The sequence below is a fragment of the Musca vetustissima genome, unplaced genomic scaffold, assembly GCF_032173495.1.
Source record: "Musca vetustissima isolate MV318-11 ecotype Yass unplaced genomic scaffold, APGP_CSIRO_Mvet_v1 utg1268, whole genome shotgun sequence".
Taxonomy (NCBI): Eukaryota; Metazoa; Arthropoda; class Insecta; order Diptera; family Muscidae; genus Musca; species Musca vetustissima.
In genome coordinates, this window is record NW_026882850.1 from 112,056 (window position 1) to 126,826 (window position 14,771).

At 34.8% G+C, this 14,771-nt stretch overlaps 2 protein-coding genes across 2 annotated transcripts; both read right to left on the reverse strand.

The window, feature by feature from the left end:
* Nucleotides 1-7,202: 7,202 nt before the first annotated feature.
* On the reverse strand, nt 7,203-7,856 carry LOC133329530 (probable deoxycytidylate deaminase). The gene has a single exon (XM_061538006.1). It carries the CDS (start codon nt 7,854-7,856, stop codon nt 7,203-7,205), a length of 654 nt encoding a protein of 217 aa, XP_061393990.1.
* Nucleotides 7,857-10,291: 2,435 nt separating this feature from the next.
* Nucleotides 10,292-10,981, reverse strand: LOC133329531 (clathrin light chain). Its single transcript, XM_061538007.1, has one exon. It carries the CDS (start codon nt 10,979-10,981, stop codon nt 10,292-10,294), a length of 690 nt encoding a protein of 229 aa, XP_061393991.1.
* Nucleotides 10,982-14,771: the final 3,790 nt, after the last annotated feature.

Below are 14,771 nucleotides of genomic sequence, written 5' to 3' on the forward strand. Positions count from 1 at the left end.
ATGAAATCGGACGAAACTATATATGGGAGCTATATCTAAATCTGGACCGATTTTCTCCAAACTTGGCAGACATCACTCTAGGCTTAATTCAGTACGTTATACCAAATTTCGTGCAAATCAAAAGATATATAGGAACTTTGGGGCACCATATACATGAAATCGGACGAAACTATATATGGGAGCTATATCTAAATCTGGACCGATTTTCACGAAACTTGGCAGACATCATTCTAGACCTAAATGATTAAGCTGTACCAAATTTCGTGCAAATCGAAAGATATATAGGGGCCGTTTACATTAAATCGGTTAAATATATATATGGGAGCTATATCTAAATCTGAACCGATTTTTCCCAATTTCAATAGGGTTCGTCCTTGGGCCGAATAAGTGACCTATACCAAATTTCATTCAATTCGGATCATAAATGCGACCTGTACTTTGTTTACAATTTAACATGGACAGACAGACAGACGGACAGACGGACGGACGGACGGACGGACATGCATAAATCGACTTAGAAAGTGATTCTATGCATATTCTCAAAAGGAACCATGTGTCTATCTCGTTTCCTTTTGCCTGTTACAAACATATGCACAAAGACATAATACCCTGTACCACAGTGTGGTGAAGGGTATAAATAGTCAATTTAGCAAACATTTTCCTTACAAAAAGTTAATTCAGCTAACTTTTTCATCATAGAAGTTCAATTCAGCAAACATTTACTACAAAAAAAGTCATTTTTGCCAACGTATTCTCTAGGAAATGTAAATTCAGCTAACGTTTTCCTTATAAAAATCCAATTCAGCTAACATTTTTGATGGAAAAAAGTAATTTTGCAAACGTATTCCTTAAAAAAAGTCAATTCAGCAAACATTTTCTTACCAAAAGTTAATTTAGCGGAATTATTTCACTGAAAAGTAAACATTTTCTATAAAAAAGTATTTTTTGCAAAAGTAAATTCAGCTAACGTAGTCCTTATAAAAATGATATTCAGCAAACATTTTCGATAGAAAAAGGCAATTTTGCAAACGCATTCCTTGCAAAAAAATAAATTCAGCAAACATTTTACTTACAAAAAGTTAATTCTGCGGACAACCTTGCAGATCTAACAATCAATTAAAAATAATTATTCATTTATATTTCCTATTGCATTCCGAATGTTAATTTCTCGCATTGCGTTCCATTGACGTAATGTGTATTCACGTGATCGGAACACGTGATCTTAAAGGTTACCTATAAATGGTATTAACAATCTAAATGAAGCGTTTTATTAAACCAAGTTTGGTTTAATAAACTCGCGACCCTGAGATTAAGAATCTTATGTTCTACCGACTCAACTGACAGGGCGCCACAGCAGGTGAGTAAGGCGCCCAACATAAGATCCGAACCCATGCATGACTCTGAAATTATGAATCTCCAGCAGGGCTGTTAGCCGTAGTGCCACATTTGGTGAAGAAGACGCCCAACGTGAGGCCCGCACCAATGCATGACCCTGAGATGATGACTCTCTAGCTGTACAGACTGAGCTAGCCGAGCCTTTACCATATCGTCACAGAAGGTAAAACGTGACAATATGGCGCCCAACGTGGAGCCCAAACCCGCGACCTACAGATTAAGAGTGTTAAACTCTACCGTCTAAGCTAGCCGTTAAGCACCATTAGGAAGAAAATGACAATATGGCGCCCAACGTCGGACCCAAACCCGCTACCCTGAGATTAAGAGTCACAAACTCGCGACCCTGAGATTAAGAGTCTTATGTTCTACCAACTGAGCTGGCAGGGCTGTTAACCGTAGTGCCACAGTAGGTGAAAAAGGCGCCCAACGTGAGGCCCGAACCCAAGCATGACTCTGAGATGATGACTCTCCAGTTCTACAGACCGAGCTAGCCGATCCTTTACCATATCGTCACAGTAGGTAAAACTTGACAATAAGAGTCTCAAACTCTACAATCTAAGCTGGCCGATCTGGTATGCATAACGCCACACCATAGGTAGAAAGTGACAATATGGCGCCCAACGTCGGACCCAAACACGCTACCCTAAGATTAAGAGTCACAAACACTACGGGCTATGCTAGCTGGACTGTTAACATCATTCCCAAACCTGCGACCCTCATAACTATAGCACCAGATTAAGTAGAACGTAACAATATGGCGCCCAACGTAGGACCCAAACCCGCGACCCTCAGATTAAGAGTTTCAAACTCTACCGAAAAAGCTAGCCGTACTGTTAAACATAGCGCCACATATATGGAACACAATAATATGGCGCCCAACGTGGGATCCGTACCCACGTCCTTAAAATTAAGAGTCTCAATCTCTACCGACTAAGCTAGCCGCGATGTTAACCAAAGCGCCACAGAAGATGGAACATAAGAACATGGCACCCAACGTGGGATCCGAACCCACGACCCTGAGATTAAGAATCTCAAACTCTACCGACAAAGCGGCACAGAAGATGGAACATTAGAACTTAGCACCCAACATGGGATCCGAACCCACTAGCCGGATTGTTAAACATAGATGGAATATAACGACATGCCGCCCAACGTCGAGTTCGAACCTACGACCCTAGATCATGAGTTTTAAAATCTGCCGACTAAGCAAGCCGGACTGTTGACCATTGAACCAAAGTAAATGGAACAAAACAACATGGCGGCCAACGGGGAACCCGATCCCTAAGATTAAGAGTTTCAAACTCTACCGAAACATGAACTCTCTGAAACATGACAATATGGCGTCCAACGACGGGCCCAAATCCATGACGCTGAAATTAAGAGTCTCAAACTCTACTAGATCATAGCGCCACAGTAGGTGGCGCCCAATGGTTATAAAAATATTGAGAATCTCCCCGAAGATGGCTACTGAGCAACTTGACGATGGAAACGTGAACGGTTTTCAAATTAAATGTTACAAAAATTATAAAATTAGCAGGAACGAAGCTATTAATTTTTTTATCGACGGTTTTCTTTGCACTTTGGTACTTTTAATATCCTAAGGTCGAAGTTGAAGGTACTTTGCGTATGATTTCAGAAGTTTAACGCATTATTTAGTCAAAATTTAACTTAATTTTGATAACCATTTTAATACATTTTTTTTCTTAATTTTTTTTTTTTTTTAAATCAAATATTTTGTTCCTTTAAAACTTTGACTCACTTTTTTTAAATATTTTAAAAAATTATTTATTCCTTTTTACCCGATCCGTTCGAATTTACTTTCGATTCCTCGCACTATATCCGCTCAACAACTAACAGCTAACTAACGGCTAGAATACTTCCAATCATTTCAATCATCAAGTCATCTAAAATAGCTTGTAATTAATTACAACAACAACAAAAAGCAACAACAGAAAACCCACTTTTATTTTCAATAAAAACTTCATTGATTTAAACAATTTCCACCTTTAGAAATGCATTTCATCAATTTACTACCTTCATTGCAATTGTTGTTGTTGTTGCTGCTGCTGTTTTCGTCATTGAAATTTATAATTATAATAAAGAGATTAAATTACAACGATCAACATTAATTAATTTACAGAGAGAGAGAGCGAGAAAAATACCGTATTGTATTACAGTAATGTATCGCCTACAGTTTGTCATGGAAATGTTTGCCATAATGGCCCTTCGGCTTCATTTTAGGGGGAAAATATTCTCCAGAGAATTTCGATGCAAGTCTCGGAATGAAAGAAATCTGAAACTTTAATACATTAGGGTGTAATTGGGGTTTGAAAAGTGGTTGTATATTTTTTTAGGTTAGTTGAGCACGCTTTCCTAAAACAGGTGAAATTTAGCCCCTAGAGATCAAGTTAGGTTGGTAGTATAAAAGGGAAAAATATTCTCCAGAGAATTTCGATACAAGTCTCGGAACAAAAGAAATCTGCAACTCTAATACATTAGGGTGTAATTGGGCATTAAAAATTGGTTGTATATTTTTAAGGTTAACTGAGCACATTTTCCTAAAACGTGTGAAATTTACCCCTAAACTTCATGTTAGGTTGGTGGTATAAAAGGAAAAAATATTCTCCAAAGAATTTCGATATGAGCCTCGAAACAAAAAAAATCTGCAACTTTAATATATTAGGGTGTTATTGGGTTTGAAAATTGTGAATATAATTTTTTAGGTTAATTCTAAATTCTACCTCTAAACTTCATGTTAGAATAGTGGTGTAAAAGGGAAAAATATTCTCCATAGAATTTCGATTTAAGTCTCTGAACAAAAGAAATCTGCAACTTTATTACATTAGGGTGTAATTGGGTTTTAATTATTGGTTGTATCATTTTTTATGCTACATGAGCACACTTTCCTATAACGAAAGAAATTTACCCCTTAGACTTCAAGTTAGGTTGGTGGTATAAAAGGGAAAAATATTCTCCAGAGAATTTCGATTTAAGTCTCTGAACAAAAGAAATATGCAACTGTAATACATTAGGGTGTAATTGAGGTTTGAAAATTGTTAATATAATTTTTATAGGTTACTTTAGCACACTTTCCTAAAACAGGTGAAATTTACCCTTAGACTTCAAGTTAGGATGGTGGTATAAAAGGGAAAAATATTCTCCAGAGAATTTCGATATAAGTCCCCGAACAAAAGAAATCTGCAACATTAATACATTAAGGTGTAATTGATGTTTGAAAATTCGCAATATCATTTTTTAGGTTAGTTGAACACACTTTCCTATAACGAGTGAAATTTACCCGCTTTACTTCAAGTTAGGTCAGAGGTATAAAAGGGAAAAAATATTCTCCAGAGAACTTCGATACGAGTCTCCGAACAATAGAAATCTGAATCTATAATATTTTAGGGTGCAATTGAGGTTTGAACATTTTCTTTATAATTTTTAATATTAGTTGAGTACATATTTTTAAATCGAATGCAATATAGCCCCTGTATTTCAAGTTAGGGTAGTGGTGTAAAATATTCTCCAGAGAATTTCGATATAAGTCCCGGAACAAAAGAAATTTGCAACTTTAATACTTTAGAGGGTAATTGAGTTTTGAAAATTGTCAATACCATTTTAAGGGATAGTTGAGCACACTTTCCTAAAACAGGTGAAATTCTACCTCTAAACTTCATGTTAGGGTGGTGGAGTAAAAGGGAAAAATATTCTCCAGAGAATTTCGATACGAGTCTCCGAACAATAGAAATCTGAATCTATAATATTTTAGGGAGTAATTGGGTTTTGAAAATTGGTTGTATCATTTTTAGGTTAGTTGACAATATACATATTTGGGTTATTTTGCACGTTTCTATAAACTAAAATTGAGACCCTAGACTTCATGATAGGGTAGGGGTTTTAGTGGAGAAAATATTCTCCATTTAATTTCAATAGGAGCCTCTGAACAAATGAATTCTGTAACTATAATACATTAGGATCTATTGGAGGTTTTATACTTGTATCTACATTTTTTAGGTTATTTTTCCAACTTCCCTAAAACGGATCAAATCTAACCCCTAGACTAGAAGTTAGGGTAATGGTGTTAAAGGGAAAAATACTCTCCATTAAATATCGATATAGACCTCTGTAGAAATGAAATATGTAATTATAATACATTAGGATCTATTGGGGGTTTGAAAATTATCTTTTTGAAAATCAGTGAAATTCACATCCTAGACTTCAACATAGGGGAATGATAATAATGGGAAACATTTTCTCCACTGAATTTTACTATTAGTCCCTGAACAACCGAAATTTGTGGCTGTAATACATTATGATTTATTGGCGGTTTTAAAATTGTCCTTACAATTTGTTAGGTTATTTTGCACAATCTTCTAAAACGGGTGAAATTTAACCCCTAGACTTGAAGTTAGGGCAATGATGTTAAGGGGGAAAATACTCTGCATTGAATTTCGATATGGATCTCTGAAGAAATGAATTCTGTACCTATAATACATTACGATCTATTGGCGGTTTTAAAATAGTCACTAAAATTTTTTAGGTTATTTTTCATACTTTTCTGAATCGGGTAAAATTTAACCTCTAGACTTCAAGTTAGGGTAGCGGTGTTAATGGAGAAAATATTCGTCATTGAATTTCGATATGAACCTCTGAAGAAATGAATTCGGTATCTATAATACATTAGGATCTATTGGAGGTTTTAAATTGTATTTAAAAATTTTTTGGTTATTTTTCACACTTTTCTCGAACGGTTGAAATTGACACCATAGACTTCAAGTTAGGGTGGTGGTGTTAATGAAGAAAATATTCTTCATTGCATTTCTGTATGGACCTCTGAACAAATGAAATTAGTAACTAAATTACAGTAGGATCTATTGGGGGGTTTGAAAATAATAGCTTAAATTTTATAGGTTTTGTGGCACTCTTTCTGAAAAACAGTGAAAATTACCACCTGTACTTCAAGTTAGGGGAATGATAGTAAAGAGGAACATTTTCTCCATTAAATTTTACTATAAGTCTCTGAACAACCGAAATTTGTGGCTATAATACATTAGGATCTATTGGAGGTTTTAAAATTGTCACAATAATTTTTTTAGGTTATATTCTACAATTTCCTAAATCGCGTGAAAATTACTTTTTAAACCTCAAGTTAGGACAGAGATGTTAAAGGAAAAAATATTCTACATTAAATTTCACTATAACAAATCAAATCTGTAACTATAATGTATTGGGATCTATTTGGGTTTTGAAAATTATCATTAGAAATTTTTAGGTTATGTTGAACATGTTATTAAAAAGAGTGATTTTTACCCTCTAGACTTCAAAATAGGGCAGTGGTCTTAAAGGGAAAAATATTCTCCATTAAATTTCGCTATAAGTCTCTGAACAAATCAAATCTGTAATTATAATACATTAGGGTGTATTCTGACTAAACAAAATTATATTTTTTTACAAAGTGGAAAGAAAGGAATTTCTTCATATTATTTGAATCTTAAATATTTAATATACTTTTTTTGAAAACATTTGTTTGTCCTATTTTGTTTTATTAATGCATAATATACAAAATTACATGTCAATAATATTAATACAATTTTTTTTCAATTAAAAAAAATCTATAACAAATAAACAATTACAACCAATTACATACATTTATAGTAATTAATTACTCAATATTATTGCCTAAATAAATTTTCCATTAAAAAAAAATAATAATAATAAACAATTATCTAAGAGATTGCTCCTTGTTCTCTAATTTACAAAAATTCTAACACCACTCTTTGTGAGTGTGTGTTTTTTCCCCTTTTTCATTACAATTTAATATTTGCAATTTCTTGTGACAAACGCTGTGTCTTTGCTGCGGCTGCATCCTCATCCAAAATCCTTTCAAAATCGATAACAATTTTCTTTTGCCTCGGCACATAGCGTACACATTCTATACTCGCCTTGGCAAACATTAACCTCGATGCACGATATATTGGCTTATCAGCATACTTGTCAGATATATAATACACCTTGGTAATACCCGATTGTACTATTAACTTCGCACATTCGTTGCAGGGAAAAAGGGTGGTAAAAATCCGCGTACCCTTCAAATTGGCACAATTTTTATTTAATATTGCATTAGCCTCGGCATGGACGACAAACATTTTTTTATCCTGCATAGGATCAAGTTGTTGATCCTCTTCGAGCAATTCTTCAATTTCCGATGCTTTATACCAGGGGAATTCATCATCTTCACAACGGCTGGGGAACCCGTTATAGCCAATGGCCACAATCCTATTATCTTCGTTAACGATAACCGCTCCCACCTGCGTCACTGGATCTTTACTGCGCTGTGACGAGAGCACCGCAGTGGCCATAAAATAATCTTCCCAATAGAGATAATCTTGTCGTTTGCAATTTATTAAAGGGGTTAGTTTTAAGGGTGATTTCGTCGATGTTGTTAAGCCGTTTTGGGACATTTTGTTGATCCTATTTGAACTAGAAAGAGTAGAACAAAATTAATAAAAAAATTAATTTTTAAAAATATAAAAATATTTTCTCAAGGCTTGGATTTTTTTAAAAATATTTTTGCAAGGCGTGGATTTTTTTAAAAATTGCATTTAAAAAAAATTTATTTTTTCAAGGCGTGGATTTTTTAAAAATATTTTTCAAGGCATGGATTGTTTAAAAATATTTTTTCAAGGCGTGGATTTTTTAATAATATTTTTTCAAAGCGTGGATTTTTAAAAAAATATTTTTGTCAAGGCGTGAATTTGTTTGGAAATATTTTTTCAAGGCATGTATTTTTTAAAAATATTTTTTAAGGTGTGTATTTCTTTAAAATATTTTTTAAGGCGTGTATTTCTTTAACATATTTTTCAAGGCGTGGATTTTAAAAAAATATTTTTTCAAGGCGTGGATTTTTAAAAAAAATTTTTTCAAGGCGTGGATTTTAAAAAAAATATTTTTTCAAGGCTTGGATTTTTTAAAAATATTTTTTTAAGGCGTGGATTTTTTTTTAATAAAATTAAAAAAAATTAAATATATTTTTTTCAGGCATGAATTTTTTTAAATATCCTTCTAGTCTATAGGTCCCAGACACAGAACAGATGACCATCCACGATATTTAGTCTTTAATTAATAATCCTGCAGGGCAACTAGCCTTGAATAAGGCATTTAATCTAGAATAGACAGTCCTCCATGGTATCCATATGACCCTCCGGGGCACTTAGCAATTAATAGATGACGTAGTCTAGAATGTATGATCCTCCAGGGGATTAGCTTAGAATTTAGTTGTCCTCCTGGGCATCCACAGGTCATATAGGCTAGAATCAATTACCATCCAGGACATATATTCTACCAATGATGACCCTTCAGGGCTACTAGGTTTGAATAGATGGCCGCTGTCGCTCTCTTGGACATCTAACCCTTTGGGGAACATAGGCTAGAATCTACGGTCCTCCAGGGCACATAGGCTAGAATATATGGTCCTCCAGGACAGCCAGATGACCCTACAGGACATCTAGCCTAGAATATATTGTCCTGGAGGGCATCCAGATGATCCTCCAGGTCATATACATGGCCTCTGTTGCTCTCGAATGCATCTAATCTAGAATATATGGTCCTCCAGGACATTTAGCCCAAAATAGAAGTTTATCCGTGGTATCCATATGACCCTCAGGGGCACTTAACATAGAATGATGACCCTCCAGGGCACATAGTCTAGAAAATATGATCCTCCAGGGCATCCAGATGACCCTACAGGACACCTAGTATAGAACCATGAACATATATTCTACAATTGAAGACCATCCAGGGCAACTGGCTTTGAATAGATATCCCTAGAGGGTATCAATATGAGCCTCCAGGACATTTAGTCTAGAATTTATGACCCTCCTGAATAGGTGGTTCTCCAGAATACCTAACCTAGAATATAAGGTCATCTATGGTATCCGTATGACCTTCCAGGGCACCTAGCCTAAAATATATGATCCTTCAGGACATCCAGATGACCCTAGACTAAAGACTAAATACCCTAGTCTCGAATAGATTGTCCTCCAAGGCATCCAGATGACCCTACAGGACACCTAACCTAGAATAGATGACCCTGCAGGACATATATTCCACAATTGTTGACCCTCCAGGGCAACTAGCTTTGAATATATATCGCTACAGGGTATCAATATGAGTCTCCAGGGCATCGAGGCTAGAATTTATGACCCTCCAGGGCATCATGTCTAGACACGGGTGTGCCTCTAAAGCACCTAATCTAGAATATTCAAACATATAGGCTAGATTATATAGCCCTCAATACATCTATCCTAGAATATATAGCTATTTAGGGCACCTGGACTAAAAAAGCTGGCCCTCCAGGGACATCCATTATGCAACAAAGGGCCATCCAGTGCATCTAGTCCAGAATAGATACACCTAAGAGCCTTTGTTATCTCCAAAAATCATTTAATGATTGTTTTGAAAAAAAAAATAATTCAAAATCTTTTGTTTATATATTTAAATACAATTTCTTTTATATATTTCTTTTTTTAGTTATTCATTATTTGAATATAATTGTTATTATTATTATTGTAATTTCGTTAATAAATCTACAACATAATATATTTTGTTTGTGTGTGTATTTGTTTTCATATATAATTTTTGTAACATAGAATATATATTTTTAGTTTTAAATGGAATTGTTGTTTGAAAATAAACATTATTTTAAAAAATAATAATAATAGAGAAGAGATAATTTTTTTAATAAAAAAAACATAGGTGTTTGTGAATACTCTACTAACAACAAAAAGCATAGACAAAACTGATTTCTGATTTTTCAAAACCTAATTATCAAATTAGGGGGAGGATGTGTAATCAGTTTGCTGCCTTCGTTCGTATGTTTGTTGTTGTTGCTGTTGTTTTATGCCTTCTGGGCAGCCTTAACAGGTATGGGATTTTGTTTCAAATGTAAATAAATGGAACGCATGCGTGACACATCTTTGCCGGACTTATTAACTTTGGGATTGAAATCACACAGCTTGGCAATGCGTTCCCATTCGGTGCCCGGTTCCATGGCTCCACCATTTTCCAAGGCAGCCGCTTGTTTTTCGGCATTGCGAGCGGCGGCTTTTGTTTTGGCAATTGACTCCTCGGTTTGTCGCAACCAATCTTCCAACTCCTTTTTGGCCTGCTGACGCAATTCCTCCTTTTTACGTTCCTCTTCACGATCTTTCTCTTCGAGCCGTTGCTGTTGTTCCTCACGCCACTTGCGGATTTTTTCCGGTTCAATACGGGATGGTGGTGGACCAGAAATCGGATTAATTTCATTGTTATCACCGCCGATCATTTCAAAGCTACCGGTGGAGGATTCAAGGCCACCACTGCCACCGCTACCGGCCAATTCGTTGATGTCACCACCCAAGAGGCCCGCATCATCGGAGACGGCAGCGGCTGTTTTAATGACATTAGCGGTGGTGCTGCCGCTGATTTCAGCTTCCAAATCGCCAAGAATTGCTTTTTCTTGGGCCAAAAATTCAGCAGCTGGATCAACTTCTTCACCTGCGGCTGAGGTGCTGGTGGGGGCGGCTACAAAATCATCACCAAAATCCATGGTTTCTGTTTTTTTTTATCAATTAGCAGGTTCAATTCACAGTTAGTTGTACGGGAGTTTGATGACACATCAGAAAGCAGTAACACACAGAAGAAGAAAATAATCGAAAAGAAAGAAAAGAAGATAACATTTTTTGGGGGGCGTTAAAAATGCATTTTGTTTGATATTTCCACTATTTTCTTACCTTTTATGTGTGTGTGTGTTACAACAAAAACAATTTTATATTAATTAATTTAATTATTTTTCTTCTATTTTCCTTAATTTATTAACGTTTTCACTTTGTTTTTCTGCAGTCAAAGATTTTTTTCGTGTTAATGGTACATTCTCTTGTTGTCACTCTTTCTATCTCTCTCCCTCTCTCGCTGTCATTAGAGATAACACTGAGAGGTAACAGTTACTCGAGTAGTCGAGTAATTGACAACAAGCAAATACAACCCTGTGGTGTAAAGACGCACAAGATAAAAAAAACAAAAGGAATATTTTTTTAATTATAGAAACATATATAATAAAATATTATTATATATATATACATGTATACAAACAATTTCCTATTTGTATGCCAATGGCTTAGGCAACCAATGACTATGGTGTAATGACGACCGGTAACAAAAACGCCCTTTGGCAGCACAAACCGTATGTGTGAACCGCCCTCACTCTCTCTCACATCTAGCAAACACACACACAGAGAGAACATGTGGCCGAAAACACAAACAACAACACTAATTTTTGTTCATATTTTAGCATGTTTCGCATTAAACATAATTGTTGTTATTCTTTTTTTACTTCATTTGTTTTTGCACAATCAGGCCCACTATAATAAATTAGAATTTTATACACAATATTTACTTACATATATTTATTTAATATTAAAAAAACAAATGAACTGTCTCTCTTGTTTTTTCTTAGCTATTATTTTTTTCTTTTGGTCAGTTATTAATCAATAAAATACAAAATATTAGCACAACCCGTAGAACCGAAAGTATAAGGAAAAAATTGCAATGACGTATTGTGATGTTTTGTTTTTGGCGCCAAAACAACAATAGCAATGGGGTTCACATTGTATGCGTGTGGATTAGGTTATGGTTCACATGTTGGCTTATGTTTAGGTTAGGAGGCGATTTTTTGATTTTTTTTTGAAATTTTTACCACAGTTTTAGATCTCAACTCCTTGATTACGAAAATGTAAACATTAAATAGACATCTCCTGGCTTTGATCGTCTGAAGTTCAAAAAATTGATGTATGAAAATAAGTTAATTTAATATAATGTTCCACCTGTTCGTTTATCATAAAATTTGGTACTGCGAAAAATAATATAACAGTGTAATAGGTGTGTTCGTTTAATTTTTCGGAATAATAAAATCGATTATTATATTTGTCAAAAAAAATTAATTTTATTTAAAAACAAAATCTCAGAAACCTAAATTATCTTTTTCAAAAATATTGGAGGCCCATATCTCTAAAAGTATTATCCGCGGACCCTATATTTGACATACCAAATTAAAACAAAACCAATAAGAGATGACGGTATAGAGTGTATACAATACCAATATGAGGTCAGATTAGCAATCAATCGGCTGAAGAATAATAAAGCAGCAAGTGCTGATGGGTTACCAGCCGAACTATTCAAGTGGTGGTCTGATGGTGGTCAGGAGCATGTACCAGCTGATTAGTACAATTTGGCGAGAGGAATGCATATAAAGTGCTATCCAGCGTGTTGTGTGAACGACTGAAGCCAATGGTCAATGACATTATTGGACCATACCATACAAATGCGGTTTCAGGCCTGGCAAATCCACCATTTACCAGATTTTCACTCTGCGCTAGGTCTTGGAAAAGACCCACACATCGATTAGTCGACTATTAATTCGTATTCGACAGCCCTATCCATTCTGAGGCGCTTAAAGATGGCTTTAGATGGCTTCTTTTAATAGGGCGTGAGCCAGGTAGGAAAGGAGTTAATAAGGAAAAAAGCTATGTCTGCGTTCGGCATTCCTGTAAATCATGCATAGCTTAAACTTAAAGTGACACAAGGTCAGCAGTTATAGTCGAAAAGGACCTCACGGAGCCCTTTCAATACCGAACGAGGATTCAGACAAGGTGACAGCTTGCCGTGTGACCTGTTTAACATCCTGCTGGAAAAGGTCATACGAGAGGCAAATGTGAACACAAATGACACTCTGTATCCAAACAACACATGTTACTCTCCTACGCCGATGACATCGACATAACGGGTCGAACATTACGAGAGGTAACAGCCACCTTTGAACAAATTAAGAAGTAGTTTGCCAATGTGGTTCTGGCAATAAATGACGAGAAGACCAAACTGACGTCTTGCACGTTGTAGCTTTAGCCGCTTCGTCTGGGAGTTGATGTCAGTCAATCACTTTACTCTTTTATTAGTATAGATTGACATTTTGAGTACGGGAACATACCCTATATTACATATTTTTTTATTAATTATGTATTAATTGTTATGAATATATAAAAAAATATTCAATTTTCCCCATTGAATGTGTAATCTATATTTATTTTTCCTTTAATTTTGATTTTTTATTTTCTATATATTTAAATAGTTTTAACATTTTGGTGCAGGAACAGACTCTATATTTGAATATTTTATAAATTTTTATTAATTATATATTAACTTTTATATATAAGATATATTCATTTTTCCCCACCCACACAAAATCAATTCGATATTTCTTCTCTTTCCTTAATTTTCTTTGGTTTTTCGATTAACATTCCATCATTAATCGATAGTCGACTTACAAATCCGTATATTTAATACATATGTTATGTATTTTTATTAATTCTATATTAAATTTTATTAAAATCTATAAAAATATTCATTTTTCCCCACCCACACACACATTCTCTTCGATATTTATTCTTTCCTTTGTCTTTCGATTACCATCATTAATCGATAGTCGACTTTGACATCCCTTTGGCACACACACATCTGGCAACACTCCCCTCAGTCAGTCACATCTAAAATGGCGCTGCTTTATGATGAGAAGAACGAAAACGAAGTAATATTTTTTTATATAAAATAACAACGAATTAACTAAAAAAATTTAATAAAACTTTATGCAAACGGTTAGTGTAAATAGTGCTGAACAGGAAACGGGTAAAATATTCATGCAAAAACATGAGTGAATGTTCAAATTTTTCATTGAAAAATAACAAATAATTAGTAGTGTCGAGAAGAAAAAAGTGTTCAGCGTGTGTGATTGATGTTGGAAGAGAAGAAGAGACGACAATTTACCAAGAACGCGATACACATACATACACACACAAACACCTTCCTATACACCGAGTGTGTGTGTGAGTGCGTGAAAAGAACCCCAAAATAACAAAAAAATAAAGAAAAATATATGAAACTGACGGCAAAAAATAAAAAAATAGAGGTGGACAATTACGCGAACCCAGAGAAACAGAGAAAACGTCAAAAAATTGAATAGTAGACGAAAGTAGCGAAAAAAGAAAAGAAAAATACAAAAAAATCAAAGACGGCACCACCGCACACAGGTTATTTTACTGGGGTGCAACAAAAACAGCAAGAAAGAACGAAAGAAAAACATTTATTTATTGTTTTTTGTGGATTGGATGTGCAGTTTAAGTTTGTTGCAAAGATTTCCTAGACCCGAGGCGGCGATTGGAGAATTGTTGGATAGTTGCAGCTAAGCCAAAGGGCTTTGCAAAGGTTGGTATCATGACATTTTTATGTAATTTGAAATATTAAAAAAAAAAAAACAAAAAACCCTAGTGGAGAGTAGAATTTTTGTTGTT